Raw genomic sequence first — 17388 nt, 5'->3', positions numbered from 1 at the left:
CTGATGTCTTGACACGCTGTCCATTGGTGTTCCTAAATGAGAACTTGAATAAAAGGGGAGGGGGGGGGGGGGTTGATCTTGTGTCTATATTTGATTAATTGAACGTGACCCCACAGAGAATGGCACAGAGAGAGATATAGGCGTTGGTGCATTATTTCGAGGTAGCCTCACCATATAGTGACAGGAGTGCCGCTATCTGGTTGGGCGTCATGTTCCTGTTGAGGTTCTGAAGCGCCTTCTTGATCACCCATAATACCTATAGATGAGGCATCCGGGTAGAGTCTCCGGGCTATGCTATTCTTTTGAATAGGATCCCCAAGAGGGTCGAAAATCATTCTAGTCGAGTCCTTTATGACGGTCATGAGTCTTGAAGGCTCAGTTAATGAGCAATAGTTATTTAACACAATGCCGGCCCCTTCTCAAGATACGCAAGTCGATTAATAAACCCGTACGTTCGATTTACACAATTAACATCGGACTTAAGAAGCGATCGTAATTATATCCAGCTATGTGGTACCAAGACAGGGTAATTCTGGCAATGTCTAACAATCGTCCAAGTCCTTGGTTCAAAAAGAGGCAGTCTTTATAGCCACCCGTCAAACAACCCCCATCGCTTTACTGAGGTAAATTGTCCATTATTTCTCTTCCCATTTGACCCAGTTCCATAAATATTGAATTCCTGTGGCCCTTCAGCATAAATATGATAACCAAGGCTACATTCCGAGAATGACACCTTCGGCTGGTTAGCGTAGAATGCATCAAACCCCGAGTCCAGTGCATCGGCCAAGCTATTCACGTAGCCCTTCGGATGCAGCTGACGCCATGGCTCGCGGCAGGAATCTCCATTGCAGGATTTCAGAACCATCATCAACGCATCAAGACGGGGAATAATCTGGCCAAGGTGACGGCTGGCGATTGTGTAAGATTGGTGGGCGCTGATGTTCGAAGCCAAGTTGGTGGTTTGAAGGGGGTCGTCCTAATTCGTAAGTTAGTATAGATGAGGCAAGGATAGTTTGAGTTATGGTTAGGTACCTTTAGATTATAGAATTCTTTGTCATTGGTGCACCAGACAGAATAGTAAACGCTGTAGTCGTCCGAGACAAGGCGAAGTCCCTTGTAGGTGTTGTTTCTATAGCTATTGCCTGCCTGGCCGTCATTGTCGCTTTTATAGCCATAGATGCCTTCTGGAACAGCCTGCACATGTTTTGGTTAGCCTATTGGCCATAATAGAGCCACGATGGCATAGGGAGGAGCTCACAATTCCCCAGTATTCAATCGCTACATGCTCTGACTTATTATCTGCGTTGCCAGCATCGATGGTAGTCGGGATCTTCTTTCCATCTAGGCCATCTCTCGTTGTGCCTGCAATGGACAGGAAAGTGGGTGCAAGGTCAGTGTGGCTAGTGACGACCTCAATTGTTTGGTTATGGGGGATACCAGGACCGCGAACAAATAAAGGGATGTTGATATCCGTTTCTGTGCGGTGTTAGCATATCTCCAATCTCAAGATCAGGGACGATCATAACCGTGCGAACTCACCATATCCACAGTTCTTGCCTGGCTGCATGGCGTGCTGCCCGATGTGGTACCCATTATCCGTCGAAAAGAAGATGTATGTATTATCAAGAACACCCGCCTTATCAAGTTTCTCAAAGAGCTCCCCAATCATCTCATCAACGGCCTGCAGCGCCCGCAGTCGACACCGCTGAAACTCATCTATATAGTTAATTTCCTCCTGGGTGAGCGTCGGCAAGTCAGCAACCCACCCAACAGCCCCATCGATGATCTTGTTGAAACTCTCGTCCCGGGGAATCTTATAATCCTTGAAGAGCTGTGCATGGCGCGGCGCATATTCCGGCTCACCAAACCAAGTCGCCCCCGTCACTGCATCCTGGGATCCGTTCGAATGCGGCGCGTTTGGAGCTATGGTGAGCATCCAAGGCCGATCCGGGTTCGCTAGCGCTTCGTCCAGGAAGCCCAATGATTTGTTTTTAATTACATCTGTCGAGTATTGGCCGGCGTAGCTGACGGGCTTCTCCCCGTTACGAGTCATTTTGGCATTGTAGTACCGGTAGGTCCATGGGTCGAGGAGGAAGTCGGAGCCATTGAATCCCTTCGCGTAAGGCTTGTTGTAGTTGTCCTCCGTATGTGAATTCCACAGCTTGCCGACATAATATGTATCATAGCCGGCCTCTTGCATCCAAATTGGTAGGTAGTTGTCGTTCCACCCCGCGCTGACTACCTTGGGGTATCCACCGTACGGTAGGCCAACATCCGTGATATTGGTGTTGTGTGGCATGCGACCTGTCCAGAGGTTTGCTCTGGATGGGCAACATAGTGCTACAGAGCAATAGTGCTTGGGGTATGTTGCTCCTTTTTGAATGAGGTTTTCCTATGGTTTGGGGTCAGCTCCCATTTCGTGCTATTATCTGTATAATTTGGGCTAGAAGGCAGGGAGAACAAAAGGTTTAAGGTGTATACACACCTGTAGTTTAGGCATGTGGTCCAAGCCACCGACGAGTTTGCCCTGGTCATCCGTCAGGATAAAAAGGATATTAGGCTGTTTGGCGGCCGTAGCAAGACCCCAAAGCAGCCACGTTCCCAACATGATCTTCATCGTGGCTGAGACACGGGGCAAATTGGCTTTCTCCGTCTACAGGAAGCTACCGGATTCAAGTGGTGGACTAAACGGTGAGATAGGCTCCCTATCTGACACAAAGCCCCGAGAATGTAGAATTATTTATATCTCCTTCTCTCCATCATACAACCCCAACAATGACCTCGCGCACCGTTTCCACATAGCATACTCTTTGGAGTAGCGCATCTTGTGCAATCACCCCACAGTATTGCATCGTAAGAATTGAGACTGAGGAATTGCCCAATGATCCGCTAAAACATCGCGTAGCGGGGGATCGTCGAGCAGCCTAAAGGAAAAGGCGGAAAGCAAGCAGAATTCCTGGGAAAATGCTGACTGTCAAAGGACGATCAGCGCGGAAGTATAGAAAAGATCTACGTTTTGCCGGGAAAAGTACGGGGTGTTGTCGATGTTTATGGAGACTGTGCTGAATTGCGAAATTTTGAGGCCGATGATGCTAGAGGACAAGCAATGGTATAATGGTGGGTCTGCATCACGTCTTCAGATTTAGCCTTTTCTTTGGTAGATAGAAAAGCATACCCCAAGTGTGGTGAGCGTGCTTAGGGTTGTTGATCTATCTTGATAGAGTAGGGCGGGAGTCGATCATGGTGCCATTCAGAGCTATGTCTCTTTGGAAGCCATTTCTCTGCTCTTGCTGCAACCATGCTGATGAGCTATGATACCCTGCGCCAGCCTTACCCAATATCTCGGATGAATAGCAGTTTTAAAGCAGAGAAAAAGTACCAGGAATGGAGTTTTGCCGCCAAGGGTTGCAACACGCCGTTGATCAGCTTCACGCAAGCCGGTGGCAAGCTAGCCTCACGACTGGGTCTTTCCTTTACAGACAATCGCATGTGGTTGTATATATATCCAGTGGCTGTTAAGATACAATGTAAGGGGAAGGTGGACATCCTTAGTGCGTCAAAATCCTAGCATGAGCATAAGAACTTCATCGGAAAAATCAGATAATGAAATTGATCGGAATATTATGACCGACTTACCTAGAGTCTGGCCCAACTAGGGTGTCTTTATTCACGCAATTGTGCTACAGAGCGCATTATACCTCAACCAAACGAGTGAGTGATGAGCGTGTCTCGTCACATATAATGGTAATCGTATTATCAAAATGGTAGCACATCAACGTAAGTCTATTCCTTATTCATAGCTGCAATCCCTCTAACAGGCCTCTCTCATTCTAGCATATCAAGCCAGGTGACAAATAGAGAAAGGCTATTCATATTGACCTGGAACAGTACGCGTAAGCAGTTGCAAAACAACTATTTGCTAAGAAGGTGTGACTTGATGTTTAAATCATGTTGATTTGAGTGGGGCCTCGGTACGTTCATTGCATCCATGGATTCTGGAACACTCCGTCCATGTTCTCTCACTATCATCAGTGCGCCGTGGTCAGGATTCATGCCCGGCACCAGAAGCCAGTGGACTATACCCCCCAGAAGTCTTTAAATTAACCAAGTGGTGCTGAACAAAGATATTCCGGAGTAGTTTATGAAAGGGCAGTGGTACAGATCATTTTGACTCGCTGGGATTATTATCACGATCCTACAACGTCTCAGGTACCTTCAATCATCGGCTTTTAACGGGCATGCCATGCAATCAAGCGATCAATGGGATCTGATGAGCCAATACCAGACGGCTTCTAGGCTCAGTGATCTGACAGCAGCCAAAATGTTCTCATAATAACCTACGCGTCCTGGCTGTGAAACATATCGCTTTGATCTCCTAAGATATGTAACATTGCCGGAAATACTGAATGAGAGCTGGAGAGATACTCGCCATTGTGTGACGTCTCTACAGCGCATTTATAACGAAGAAAGAAGCTGATACTAAGGGTCGAAAGCTGTGCGAGGTCAGACAACCGAGCAGGCTCTGCCGGGAGTCTTTATTCAGGCTCCCTTTATCGATACTATCACCGAACAAAGGAGCACCACATCCAGCACTATGGCAGGATTTTGCACACTTGAGCCGGGCAATCCGGGCGCTCTGTAGTGAGTGTTACTAACAGCAGTTGACGGATCCTATTCGCGGGCTCTCTCCAAGATCCACATCCAAGGGCCGCAAATTAAACAGAAACACACAACTGCCTCAGGTTCCTGAAATACGCCAGAAACATTCCTTTGTTATCATAAGGCCTGGTATCCATGCGACATAATTAATTCCAAATACATGGGCAAAATCAGACCTTTTGCCTTTTGTAGCAGGCTGTACATCTCGGAGATATAAGAATCATTGGCGCGCTGGTTGAGATGATCTGTGAGCACCAGAGGGTCTTGAAGGATTTGCCAACGTGAAGCGAATCCATACGGCTCCTATTCTCTTCTCCTTTATTTTCTTCTCCAGTTAAAATGGCATCTTTGCCTGGATCACTCCGGACCATGCTAGTGGCTCTATGGTTTATTTTCGCTCTTTTACCCGGCCTTTCCGACGGCCATTCGAGGTCCATCGGACGTCGTGCACACTTAAAGAACTCATCGCCGCCCACTAAAGCACTATCGCTCTGTGGGCCAAACTGTCCCTCTTGCGCCTTCAGCTTAAGCACTCCACCAAAACTTTCGACACCTAAAAACGGGGCAAAAAGTAGGTCACTATCTAAGCGGGTCCTGACAAAGCCGGAGGACGAGGACTTCGAGGGAGATGTCGAATCGTTCTTGGTGAGCCAATATATGAGAGCGGATTGGGTACCTCTGGATGACCAGGGCCTGTCATCGGCTCTGTTCAAGGAGTTAGGAAACAAGAATTTCAACATGGCCGTGCGAGACCTATGGGGATGTGCTTCAGTGGTAGTGGTTTCAGAAAAGGGGATATGGATGTCGCATATCTGGGAGAATCCCTCGTTTGGTAGAGAAATCCCACCTAATAGATGGGTGGCAAGTGAGGACAACGTGTTTATAAACACTGTCCTCAAACCACTGGCTGAGGGCAATGAACGGATGCCAGGCCTGGCACAGTTTACGCAGCCAAATGGTGCATTCACCGCCGAGTATAAGCCATTTGCCTATATCTTCTACCCGTCAACGTCCCGAAATGATCTGTATGACAGAGCATACACAGCTAGGATCAGCGGCATTAGCCAGAAGCTCCAGCAGCTCCTTCGACTGAGCGTACCGCCCCTCATATACCAATATGACCGCTCTGGAGGAGATTTCCTATCGTCAAAGGGAAAGATTCTCTTTCAATACGAGCCTAACGAAAGGGTTATACAGACCAAAGATGGCCCCCTGCAACAGGCTGTGAATCGCATATGGTTAGAGAATCAACCTATGTACGTTCATCAGAGGTACTGGCCTGCCTGGCCCCTGCAGAGGTCTGCCGGCAATGCCAATGCGAAACGGGATAACGAGCCTAGTCCGACGCTTGGAACACCGGGTCAATGCTAAATGTGACGCTTAGTGACCTGGAGGAGACCATCCCCACTGTGGATAGCTTGACCATCACAAATCTCGACGACCGCTGTGAGACTTCTACTGCAACTCGGAACGAGACCCCAGTTGCGTCGCCAATGTCTGAGGCCCAGTTCGTCGGTCACATCAACAGCCAGTCCACTGGAACGCAATACCTTATAGATATACTGCAGCACTTGTTACATTAGAAAACTCGACTTTGGTCTCCTATGACGAGAACTACAGAATCGCCATCCACATCCCAATGGATAACCGTCCTAGACATGGACAACATCCAATATAGACGAATTCCTTCCGCGGTAAATATCGACAATACAAACTATTATTCCCATAACATCTGCGAATTTATGGACGGTTCCAGAATTAGATATAAAGTAAGAAAGACCAGAAAGGGGCTGTGATCCGCCGACTGGTGCAGCGCGACCACAGGGTCCCGTGAGTATTCACAGATAGTGCTGATATGCCGGGCTCATTGCCCTACAGAAACATGAATGGGGCCTGGCAAAGGGAGATAGGTCATTCTGAAGCGAATGAATAGGTCTGTCGTCGCAGCCTACATTATTATTGGATTCAGAAAACGGAGCCAACTCACGGGCTTTTATAACTAGTCAAGTATCTAGCAGACTTTCACACATAACCCTTCCGGCTAAATTTCCACAGTAGTCCACCAGGTCAGAGTAAAACACAGAACCACTCACAGGTTGCTTGCAGTCGCACTGGGTTTGATCTCCGTCTGAGTCCCCAACTCCTCCTTCAGCACCTTCTCCCCAACAACTAATGGCTTGGTACCCTGTAGCACAAAGACCATCCTAGTCCACTCCGTCTCGCTGGGGTTCCTCCATTCATGCATTGTTCCTCTCTGCACAGCAATATCACCCTTCTTCAACAGCTTCATCTCCCCCGAGTCCAGCCACATCTCAATTGATCCCTCCAGGACAATCCCGAAATCCAAGCTTTGTGTCCGATGCATCAATCCCTTGGATCCCGATTTCATAGGTGCAAAGTCCACAACCCGGCAGACGGTCCCGTTGGGGCTCACCAGGCCCAGGTTGCCAGACGCTATCAAGGACTCGTGGGCGGCTACATCGGCATCACCGCTGAGTTCAGCAGGGAATTCGGAGGTTGTGAAGGGTACATTGAAACGGAAACTGCCGCTGTCATATTCTCTGAAGACACTTTCCGTGGAGCTGTGGACTATCGCGGTGCCGTTGGCGTCGTGGGTTGTGATGTAGCGGGTGAAGTTCGGGAGGGCCGGGGTGTTGTGGGGGTTATGGTGTGACTCGGAGGACATTTTGAAGCTTATGTCGTTCTCGTCGAGAATTTTATTCGACTTTTCAAATTCTTTATTTGAGTGTTTTTGAGGTTTTCTTATGTAGTCAGGGTTAAGTCGTCCTTGAAGGAGCTGAGGTGTAGCCAGAGGTTTTGAACGAGGAGGGGTTCGGAAGTCAGCGGACTTTCAGTGCTATTAAACCAACCCAGGTTCGTGTACCGATCTTTTACTCTTTTGTGCAGCTTCCATGCCAAATCGGCCAATCGGTGTTGTTGAGATGAAGTGGCTTTGCATGATGTGACGTGGTGAGGGGTTGCGGAACGTAGAATATCTCTGGCGACAAATGTGCCGATCTTCATCATGATGCCGGTGGAATGATTTGTCCTGTTTCATTTGTGTCTCAGAACTGGTAAATAAAATATCTGCTGTGCACAGCGTAGCTAATGCTCCTTGGTGGTTGGGCATACAGACTCTTTTTTCATTGTTTCAGTAGTGTCCCTGTCTTGTTTCACATAAATAGTAGTACCATTATCGAGCCAGAACAACTGTATAACTAGTTTCCTTTTTACTAAAACCAGGTCCTATTCCCGAGGCCAGCCATAGAGTCTCACCTTTTTTTGAGCAAACTCAGTAGTAGCGTGTGTATATGACGCCCCCTCAGTTCATGATGGATTATAATACCCAAGCCACGACTACTATATACTTCTAAAGACAGAGTGCTGATAGTTTCTAATAATAGAGTACTGATCTCCTTTAAAAACGGGGTGCTGGTGTCCTCCAAAACAGGGTCCTAGCAGTTTTGAAAAGACTATTATATCCAGCAATAGAGCCAGTATTGGTAATACTTTGATCCTTGAAGATTTTGCCTTTACGCGAGATGGGTGTACATGTCAGTGTTAAGGGTTGACGCAGACACGTGCTTCCTGCACAGATAAACGCTGCGATGAGAATAATTTGGCCTTTGCCGTGGGTGTCATTCGGGCCCCATTATCTTCGCCAGTCGCCATCTAGACTGGCTATTAAATAGCTCCTTACATATTGCGTGCCTTCATGCTAGGTGAAGATTTTTTTTCTTTAACGTATCATATGTCACATATACATTTACACGTTTCTGTCTCTCTCTCTTATACTTTACAATAAGTCAAACCTGCATAAGGAACAAGTCTTCTTACCTAGTACACCACCCTATATAGTATTCTTCTTAAGAGTGGAATTGCGAAACCCCTGTTCCTCGACTGCATTTGGGGATTTACTATCTGGCTGTAAGGACGCCTGAAAAAGGACACTGAGAAGGACAACCTTAACCCAATTCGCTGCCATATGCTTCTAAACAAAAGACCTCAAGTATATCTATCCTCGGACCTGTCGAAAATTGACAGACCCACTAACGCACATCCTTACCTTCTTCGAGAGTGCATGCATAACTGGCACTATCGTCAATGGAAAATGATTCCTTGGATCTTCATTGGTCTGTGATCGACTGGTAGACTCGAGATCGTGAAACCCTTGAAGCAACCCTACCATGCGATCAACCCTTCGACTTCAGCCGCTGGACGATGAACATCAAAATATTACAAAGTATGAAAATTGTTGAAAATGGACACAGACAGATCCAAAGAGAACGGGTCTGGGGATCACTCTTGCTCAGCCTTGACAAAGGGTAGCCGGCCTACTGACGCAAAGCAAAGGCACCAGCTTAGTCGGTGAGCCTACACAATCGACAGATCCAAGATCAAAGCTGGTCGAGCGGATGGAGCATAGTGTAGAATGAGGTTGGACACTCTTTTGCCAGAAAGAGCTGGAGGCTTTTTGGGTTATGTGGACATCCGATTCGGTGACATTTTGTTGGAGATCAAGGTCGTATTCTGTGAAAGGTGTAGGGACTCTTGGTGTGATATGTCTTGATAAAACCCTAGAAAGGGGTATAGAATTTGAGATGAATTGGTAATGAGGGCCAGCTGAATGAGATTTCACAACCATAACAAGGGGACTAGAACGGGATGCTGGATCCGGTCCACTTGGAGTGGGAAGTGTTAGATAGGACACGATAATACTAGATCCCTGGTGGGTTAGCTAGTAGATATAGGCCAATCTAGAACCAGGGATTGGAGGGTTGATGGTAGGGGTTGATTAAGCAGCGGGGCGAATCCTAAGGGGACGAGACGAAAAAGACTGCATCGCTTATTTAAATTAATCTATATTCATCTCTATGCCTCCATGTATACCTTTCTACTTGACCCTCACAACAACCTTCCCAAAATGACTCCCACTCTCCAAAAACTTAAACGCCTCGTTGGCCTCATCAAACGAGAACACCTTATTGACAACAGGCTGAATCTGATGTTTCTCATAAAACTTCACCACTTCCTCGAAGCGATCCTTGGGCCCGTTGATGGCGCCCTTCAGCGTGACGTTCCTCCGCAGCGCCAGCAGGTTCACATTGGTGCGGTCATCCGGCGCGTCCATCTTGCCGGAGACGTACCCGATGCAGTTGATCAAGCCACCAAAGGCGACGGAGTCAAAGCTCTTCCTCAAGGTCTGGGCGCCACCGACCTCCAGGATGATGTCTGCGCCGTGGCCGTTGGTGAGACGCATTACCTCTTCTTCCCAGTTGGGGTGGGTGCGATAGTTGATTGTGTAGTCGGCGCCGAGTGCCTTGGCCTGGGAGAGCTTGGAGTCGGAGGAGGAGGTGATGATCACTGGGCATATGTTAGCTAAGGATTCATTCTTCTTGCAACCGAAGGCATCGGACTAGTGCAAGAATAAAAGAAGAAAGAGGAAACGAACCCTTGGCACCGGCAGCCTTTCCGATCTGCAGCCCGGAAATCGAGACACCGCCCGTTCCCTGCAGCAGGATATATTCTCCGTGTCCTCCGTTCTGTCCCATAGGCCGCATGCCGTTGATCGCCATCCATGCCGTCACGACTGCAATTGGAAGCGTGGCGGCCTGCTCATCGCTCATGTAACTCGGCGCTTTGACCAGCGTATGCTCCGGGAAGACGCGGTACTCGGCTAAGACACCGTCGAGGGGTAGGCCCAATCCCCGCGACAGGTCCTTTTCCGTAACTTGGCCGGTCTGGTGGTCTGGGAGGAAGGTCGAGAGAACGCGATCGCCGACTTTCCACGCGCTGACATTCTCTCCAACCTGCGCGATCACGCCGCACATGTCGGAGCATGGCACAATGCTGGTTTCTTGTCCGACGGACTTGTGGTGGGTGTACTCGCCATTCGTTACTGATTGACCGTGTTAGATACACGATTCTAACCCCGGCTGGTGGATGCGCTAACCGTACCCTCTACGTCGCGGTAATTCAGCGACACGGCGTGGATCTCAACGAGGACTTCGCCCTGGCCCGGGGCAGGCTTGGGGGCTTCTGTCAGTTTGAGGGAGTCGAGTCCCTTCAAGGTAGTCGTCCACTGCTTGATTGGTGCCATTGCTGGTTTTCTGGCTGCAGAAATCTGCAGAAATCTGCGACAAACGTGCAACTGCAGGGAAATTTCAACCTCGATCTTTGGGGGGGAGACGCTTGGAGATTCTCTCTTTGGAGAAAAGCTTTGGAGACGATTAATAATGTCCCGACGTCACCGTTGGCGGAGTGCCCCACTGCGAAGAATGCCGAGATCCATCGCCGCGATCCGCCGTACGGCATGGCATTTTGGAGAGGACGTGGCGTTGGAGAATATGGTTGATTGGATTGCGATGGTCGGCACGGTCATGTGTGGTGTGTATATTCGCAGGTCAAGAGCGATGAGACCGTATCGGTTGATCCTTCTGCGGGGCCAACACACAAGAGAACGCATAATATTACGAGAGGGTGATCGTTTAAAGCGGCCGAACGCCAAGGTGACAAACAACCTGGCTGCCCCGTACCACTTCCTAGAAAGGTTAAGATCTGAGGCCGCCGGGCCTTATGCGAGATGACTATCCTAACCTATCTTAGGAGGTTTGATTTCATCATGCAAGCTATGCGTATTTAGACCACCAGATATCTGCAGAATAGGTGTGCTTTTAAAGCAATCCACTGATTTGCTTCAAAATCAGCCATTCCATAGAATCCGGTAACAGAACTACTTGGCAAAACATCCCCCAATTCCACTAAACGATCCCCACCGCACCCACCCTCTCACAGTATATCGCGTATGTTGAAGGAACACAAGTGCTATGCTGATCTCTGTTAGCTGTATTCCAATTGGCATTCAAGATAATGTGGCTTGGGGATGTAACATATCAATTTTTGTCAGTCGGGCTTTCACAACTGCAAAAAGGAGACTTGTAACCACACCCCCTCAATACCCTTCAGTGAAGGTTTTGATCTTCCTCGTAATGCCGAATTGGGACTTCAAGAAAGTCCTCATCCTGGGGTAACTTAGCCCCGTACTCCTTAAGCACCCCGGCGGAGAGCTTCACATCCCAGGCGTCGAACCCTGTGACGTGTCCTCCGGCGGTACGATCGTCAGAGATGAAATGCAAGTGAAATCCTGCGCCATTGAAGCCATTGCTACAGCCAGGTGACCAGAACCCAAAGAGAAGGCCCCGCACATTGTGGACGGATTGCAGTTGCGGGCGTTTCGACAAGTCGGATAGCGGGGACCTTTCTCTGGGCGGCGCGGGCATAAGTCGGAAAGCCACCTGATTGAACACAGCATCCACCCGAACTGAAAGAAAAGAGTTCTGTTTCAAAGGGAGAATAGGGGCGAGTGCCGTGTGCAAGGTTGGCATGGCCAGCGAGGGGAGGCTCTTGATCAGGGTTGGTTTGAATTGGGTGATCATGGTGTATGGGAAGGTATCGATTGCTCCCACGTTGCGCGATCGATTCTCTGGAGTAAAGTAATATCCATGGCCATCGAGCAGTGTATTCCTCTATTTAAATGGGCAACGCTTCCAAGAATATTCATGGTCACCATGCGAAGTACTAGTAGTTGGCAGAGCGAGTGGGCCAGGTGACCCGCCAAACCCTGCATAAGAACCCGACCGAGGATTGACAACAACCAAGGGGAGGTTCATGCACACTGCAAGGGATAGCGGTGAAGAGTCCGTAGGAATTCCTGGTTATTCTGGAGGCATATAAAACTCTTGTCTGCATAGTGGCAACGCCATCGGGACCGATTGGGTAAGACTTGTGAGATACCGCCCGCGAGGCTGTTACCCGTTTGGGGAGGGAGCTTCACAACTTGATCTCCGCCGAGTGGAGACCGTGGCTATTATTATTGCTGTTATTATTATTATTAAGTCCTCGTTTGTTCTCGGGCATACCGGCGCAGCCGTACACCACTGTCTGTCTACAGTAGTTCCCCAATAGAGCGCTGCAGGAGTCGCCCTGCTCTGCCATGTCCACCATATAAGCAGCCCGTGTGACCCTTGCACATCCCCTGTGCTCTTCTCGGTCCAGATTTGATTCTACGTAATGAACTACTACTTGTGACATGGAGGACCTTCTAGGATTGACGGGCGGAGAGATCCTCCACCGACGTCTCATCGACCACGGTGTGGACCACGTCTGTAAGTGACTTGTTGAAGACATATTAGCCCCATCTAATACGCACCCTAGTTGGACACCCCAAGGCAGGGGCACTAGCATTATTCCGTGATGTTTACAAGTCTCCTGTCATTCGTGTGGTTCCCGCGCGCCATGAACGAGGTGCCGGCCACATGGCCGAGGGCTACGCAAAGGCAACTCGGAGACTGGGTGTCGTCTTCGTGAGCACCGACTCCAGTAGCTCCAACGTCATCAGCCCGATATTGGATAGCCTTCTGGATGGAACGCCTGTGGTGGTGATCCGTGGCCAGGTCCCTGCCGCTCCCAAAACCAACGCCCCCCAGGAGGGAAAATCGATCGAGCGGATAGGAGCATGTATGAAGTGGCGTGCGCGTGTACAGCGACTGAGCGAGTTGCCCGGTGCGATTGACGCGGTATTCCATCATGCCACGGGGAAAATACCCGGACCAGCCCTCTTGGACATACCGCCTGAAATCGGGGAAGCGGTCTTTGACTCGCAGGCCCTAGAGGCGTTACCGAGCGTATCGCCGATGGTCGAGAAAGTGCACGGGAAAGTGTGCAGCGCGGTCTCGCCGATAGCCGACGCTCGCTATCTGTATGAGAGGATTGTCCATGTCGCTGGCATGATTAATCAATCCAGGCACCCAGTGATCTGTGCTGGAAAGGGGGTCCTCGCTTCGGCGCGGGGGTGTAAGCTATTGTCCAAACTCGCTGAAAAGGCTCAGATTCCCGTGGCCACTACCCTACTCGGTCTGGGTTCCTTCGACGAAACCCGCGAAGAGGCCTTGCACATGATTGGGACCCATGGCGCTCCGTATGCCAATTGCGCGATCCAAAATGCCGACCTACTTATCGTGATCGGGGCTCGATTGGACGAGCGCGTAGTGGGTAATGCCGACGGGTTTGCTCCGAAAGCCCTGGACAGGGAGGGCGGAGGAAGAGGCATTGTACACTTTGACATCGACGCCAGTAAACTTGGGAAAGTCATCCAACCGACAGAAATCATTCTCGGCGACCTGTCCGAGACCTTACCCGTTCTACTGTCCCTCTTAACCCCCGTGGGGGATCGCGTTGCATGGTTGGATCAGATCCAGCGTTGGAAACGGCTATATACCTTCGAAGAACCTCTCAGTCGCTCGAAACATCGCCCGCGGCCCCAACAGGTCGTGGCTGAGCTCAACCGCCAAACCACTCCCATGAAGAGCACCATCACTGTGACCACCAGCGTCGGCCAGAACCAAATGTGGACATCCCAACACTTCCGGTGCACCCATCCCCATTCCCTGATCACCTCGGGCAGCCTGACCACGATGGGATTTGGCGTACCGGCTGCGATCGGAGCCAAGCTAGCTCTCCCCGACCAACAAGTCATTGCAGTGGACGGGGATGCTTCGTTTTGCACCACGATGGAAGAGCTCATGACCGCGTTGCTGCATCAGATCCAGATCAAGGTGATCGTGTTCAACAACGGGCATCACGCCATTTTGTCTCACTTGCAGAGCGAGTACGGTGCGAAGGCCTGCTGTGATTCCCAGATGGGTCCCGACTTTGATCGCATCGCCCGGAGCATGGGCTGTCAGGGCCAACGCTGCGATCGGGTTGAAGAACTCCCGCACGCTATCTACTGGTTGTTACGCTGTCGCGGGCCGGCATTGCTGGATGTGGCCATCAGCCAGCTTGAAATGGATTCGATCGCGCCCAATGGGACGCCGATGGACACTGTGGCATGGGCGTGATTCTGATTCTGCACGTTAGCTCGAGATTTAATATGTAGTCCATTGGATGCGTTGAACATCCGCAAATTTTAATTTAGTCATTCCTCAAATTGACCCATGTGCATCGCATCAACGTAACATAGATCCGTGTCCTCGTACAGGGTAACTATCTGTGGGCTCATCCGTGCATGGAATTTGTCACTATTCCCGCCGGGTGTTCCCAGATGCACCAGTAACCCAACACAGAAGTTTCCAAATCGGTTCAGTGAATGGAACGGATCCAACCTAATCTATATGTCAGATGACGTAGAGCAGAGAGTAGGTGAATTTTTTTTCTTTTTGGTGCAGGGGGTTACCAATTAAAGGAGGACGCGGGCCAAGATAGACGCAAGTTGGATCGGTGGATAGCCGAGGTTAAACATATTCGGAAGGAGTCTAAAGTCGACAGGTCACGAGAAGGAATGAGATACATAATCTTGACGTTGTATCACACCGACCAGTGCCACGGTAACATCCCGCTTCAAGGTAATACTAGTAATACTAGTACTGGGTAGGAATACGACTCGGTGGGTGAGAGGAGCAGGTCCACATTCTCCGGATTCTGCAGATCCGGGGATGAGGTTCCCCACGTTACATGCGGAGAAATGGCGGTGGAAGCTGGAGACGTGGGGGGTAGAGGAGTCGAGGGATATCCTACATAGCATAATCGAGATTCTCTCCTCGTGGAGAGTCTTTTATTATCGTCATTGCCCCCTTGCTTTCGTACGACATGACTACATCGCTGGGTGGATTCCTTCCCAACGCCAGGGCTGTCGCACGCCTGGCACAATTGACGTATACATATACATGATAGACGTTTCTATCCAGTCAGCTGGGCACGAAGTTTATCTCAGAGCACCCTTGAATTAGTGTAAATCCTTACAATCTGAGAAGCCCGCCAGTTGCACATATATGAATGGATGCCAAATCACGTGCCTGCGCTGTTGTATATTCACGATGTGCTGGGAAACCTGCCTCGATAGCAGCTAAAAAAGACACTTCTTCGAACTCCAGTACCTCGTAAAGACTCGTTTAAAAGCACAGTAGAAACTATTGACCTCAACGACTGCGCTTAGAAATACAATTTCAACAACAGCAAGACGGGAAGATTCATAGAAATCAACGCTAAACCATGTCAAGTAGCAATTTCCATGACCACAAAGCAAACCATCAAAGAAACCACCGGAACTCCCGACTCGCTGGGCCATCCCTCAACCGCTCGGTGGGCACATCCTGCGCGCGGATCGTGACTCCATCCCGGCGGTCGCGCCTCTTATTATCAAACCACATGTAAGCCCCCAAGCACCCGGCCAACGCGGCGCCAGTGGCCCCGAACGCCCCGACCGTGATCAATGCCGGCATGTACTTGGGCTTATCCTGGCTGCGAAAGACATTGCTGCTCACCAGACCCATCAGATTGGCCAGCGGCACGCCAATGCTGGTCAGCAGCACGCGACGACCTTCGTGCGCGATGTTATTGTTGTACCATGTACTCAGTAGCACAGACGGGGCGGAAGTACCCCATGTCATCATGAAAGTCGCGAAATACGCGACGCGGATCTGAGCCTGGACGTCGTCGATGGACGCGTAGATCATGAACCCGGCAAAGGTGAGCAGAAAGCCGAGTACGATGAAAGGCGAGCGGAGACGGGCTGCGTCGGAGCAGAACGCCAGGATCAGGAGCATGACGGCGCCGGTGACGTTGGGCGCGACTGTGTAGAGGTTTGTCTTGACGGTGCTGTAGCCGAGTCGCTGGACAATCTGGGGCAAGAACAGGGCGACACCCTGGATGGGGACTCCGAGGCAGATTTCAATCCCCAGAAACGCGTAAGTGCTGAAGTGCTTGAAGATGCCTAGGGCGTCGCGGAGGCGGAATTCTTCGTTCACTACCGCGCTGGAATCGACCTGGATGCGATGCAGGGCAAGGGCTTTCTCGTCCTCGGAGAGAAACTTGGCTTGCGCTGCGCTGCGGGGCAGATACCAGAATGCAAATATCGAGAAGAGTACCGTGACGCTGCCCTCGATGATGAAGAGATAGCGCCAGTTGGGAATGGTGGAATTTTTGATTTGGAACACGCCGAATGCGATCAAGCCGGAGAAGGCATTGGCGATATTGGACGCCGCGTAGAAGATCGCTAGGCGTCTGGCAAGCTCGCCGCGACGGTAAAAGGTCGTCAGGTAGTAGATCACCAGCGGGAAAAATGCCGCCTCGGACATTCCTAGGAACCACCGGAGTGCGAACATCCCACCAAAATTCTTGGTCGCAGACGAGAGGAGAGTGAAAGAGCCAAAGCTGAACATGAGAACGGGTAGCACTCTGGCAGGACTGTATCGTTTGCCCAACATCGCGAACGGGGGCGCAAAAATGACATATGGGACGAAGAAGATAGACAAGAGGAGGTTGTATTCGTTCGGTTTGAAGTTGAGATCTACTCAATTAGTTTAAGACAGCCCCGTCTTCGAGTTGGGGCTTACCTTCGCTCATTCCATCCGTCTCGGCATTTCCCAAGTTTCCTTTATCCAAAGCATTGAACAGATCTAATTCGTCAGTATGGAGCTTCATCAAAGTCTGGGCCACGCTTACACATAACGGCCAAGATAGGAAGCAATCGCAGGTCAAACCGTCGACACAAGGCTCGTTCAGCCTTGTGATCAACCACTCTGACTACATCTTCGACTACGCCTGGAGCAGATGCAAAGGCACCCAACTTGTTAGTGTCATGGTCATCCAGGGAAGCCTTCCGTCCCGCGGACTTGAACGTATCATGTCGCTCCAGGTCGGATGGAGGGACACTGTGCGACACCATGGTCC

The 17388-nt window shown here is 50.2% G+C and overlaps 7 protein-coding genes across 7 annotated transcripts; 2 read left to right on the top strand and 5 right to left on the bottom strand.

Moving 5' to 3' along the window:
- Positions 1-583: 583 nt before the first annotated feature.
- ABOM_008147 (sulfatase family protein) lies at positions 584-2617 on the bottom strand (the record flags this gene model as incomplete). Its single annotated transcript, XM_022535276.1, has 5 exons — positions 584-976; positions 1033-1194; positions 1259-1476; positions 1540-2392; positions 2486-2617. 5 exons carry the CDS (start codon positions 2615-2617, stop codon positions 584-586), a joined length of 1758 nt encoding a protein of 585 aa, XP_022386447.1.
- Positions 2618-4998: 2381 nt separating this feature from the next.
- Positions 4999-6030, top strand: ABOM_008146 (uncharacterized protein; the record flags this gene model as incomplete). The annotated part of the gene is made up of 1 exon (XM_022535275.1): positions 4999-6030. One exon carries the CDS (start codon positions 4999-5001, stop codon positions 6028-6030), a length of 1032 nt encoding a protein of 343 aa, XP_022386446.1.
- A 718-nt stretch (positions 6031-6748) lies between these two features.
- On the bottom strand, positions 6749-7345 carry ABOM_008145 (cupin domain-containing protein; the record flags this gene model as incomplete). Its single annotated transcript, XM_022535274.1, has 1 exon — positions 6749-7345. The coding sequence occupies one exon, from the start codon at positions 7343-7345 to the stop codon at positions 6749-6751; it is 597 nt and encodes a 198-aa protein (XP_022386449.1).
- Positions 7346-9553: 2208 nt separating this feature from the next.
- Positions 9554-10792, bottom strand: ABOM_008144 (zinc-dependent alcohol dehydrogenase family protein; the record flags this gene model as incomplete). The annotated part of the gene is made up of 3 exons (XM_022535273.1): positions 9554-10023; positions 10112-10558; positions 10618-10792. Coding segments are annotated over 3 exons (1092 nt in total), but the record flags the coding sequence as incomplete, so codon positions are not given.
- Positions 10793-11621: 829 nt separating this feature from the next.
- ABOM_008143 (alpha-acetolactate decarboxylase) lies at positions 11622-12095 on the bottom strand (the record flags this gene model as incomplete). Its single annotated transcript, XM_022535272.1, has 1 exon — positions 11622-12095. The coding sequence occupies one exon, from the start codon at positions 12093-12095 to the stop codon at positions 11622-11624; it is 474 nt and encodes a 157-aa protein (XP_022386444.1).
- Positions 12096-12748: 653 nt separating this feature from the next.
- On the top strand, positions 12749-14558 carry ABOM_008142 (thiamine pyrophosphate-binding protein; the record flags this gene model as incomplete). Its single annotated transcript, XM_022535271.1, has 2 exons — positions 12749-12824; positions 12874-14558. The coding sequence occupies 2 exons, from the start codon at positions 12749-12751 to the stop codon at positions 14556-14558; spliced, it is 1761 nt and encodes a 586-aa protein (XP_022386443.1).
- A 1188-nt stretch (positions 14559-15746) lies between these two features.
- On the bottom strand, positions 15747-17368 carry ABOM_008141 (putative MFS transporter; the record flags this gene model as incomplete). Its single annotated transcript, XM_022535270.1, has 3 exons — positions 15747-17005; positions 17052-17114; positions 17161-17368. Coding segments are annotated over 3 exons (1530 nt in total), but the record flags the coding sequence as incomplete, so codon positions are not given.
- Between the last annotated feature and the right edge of the window lie 20 nt (positions 17369-17388).

Source organism: Aspergillus bombycis, assembly GCF_001792695.1.
Source record: "Aspergillus bombycis strain NRRL26010 chromosome Unknown contig00083, whole genome shotgun sequence".
Classification (NCBI taxonomy): domain Eukaryota; kingdom Fungi; phylum Ascomycota; class Eurotiomycetes; order Eurotiales; family Aspergillaceae; genus Aspergillus; species Aspergillus bombycis.
Note: the sequence above shows the minus strand (reverse complement) of the source record. Positions and strands in the feature narration are given on the sequence as shown.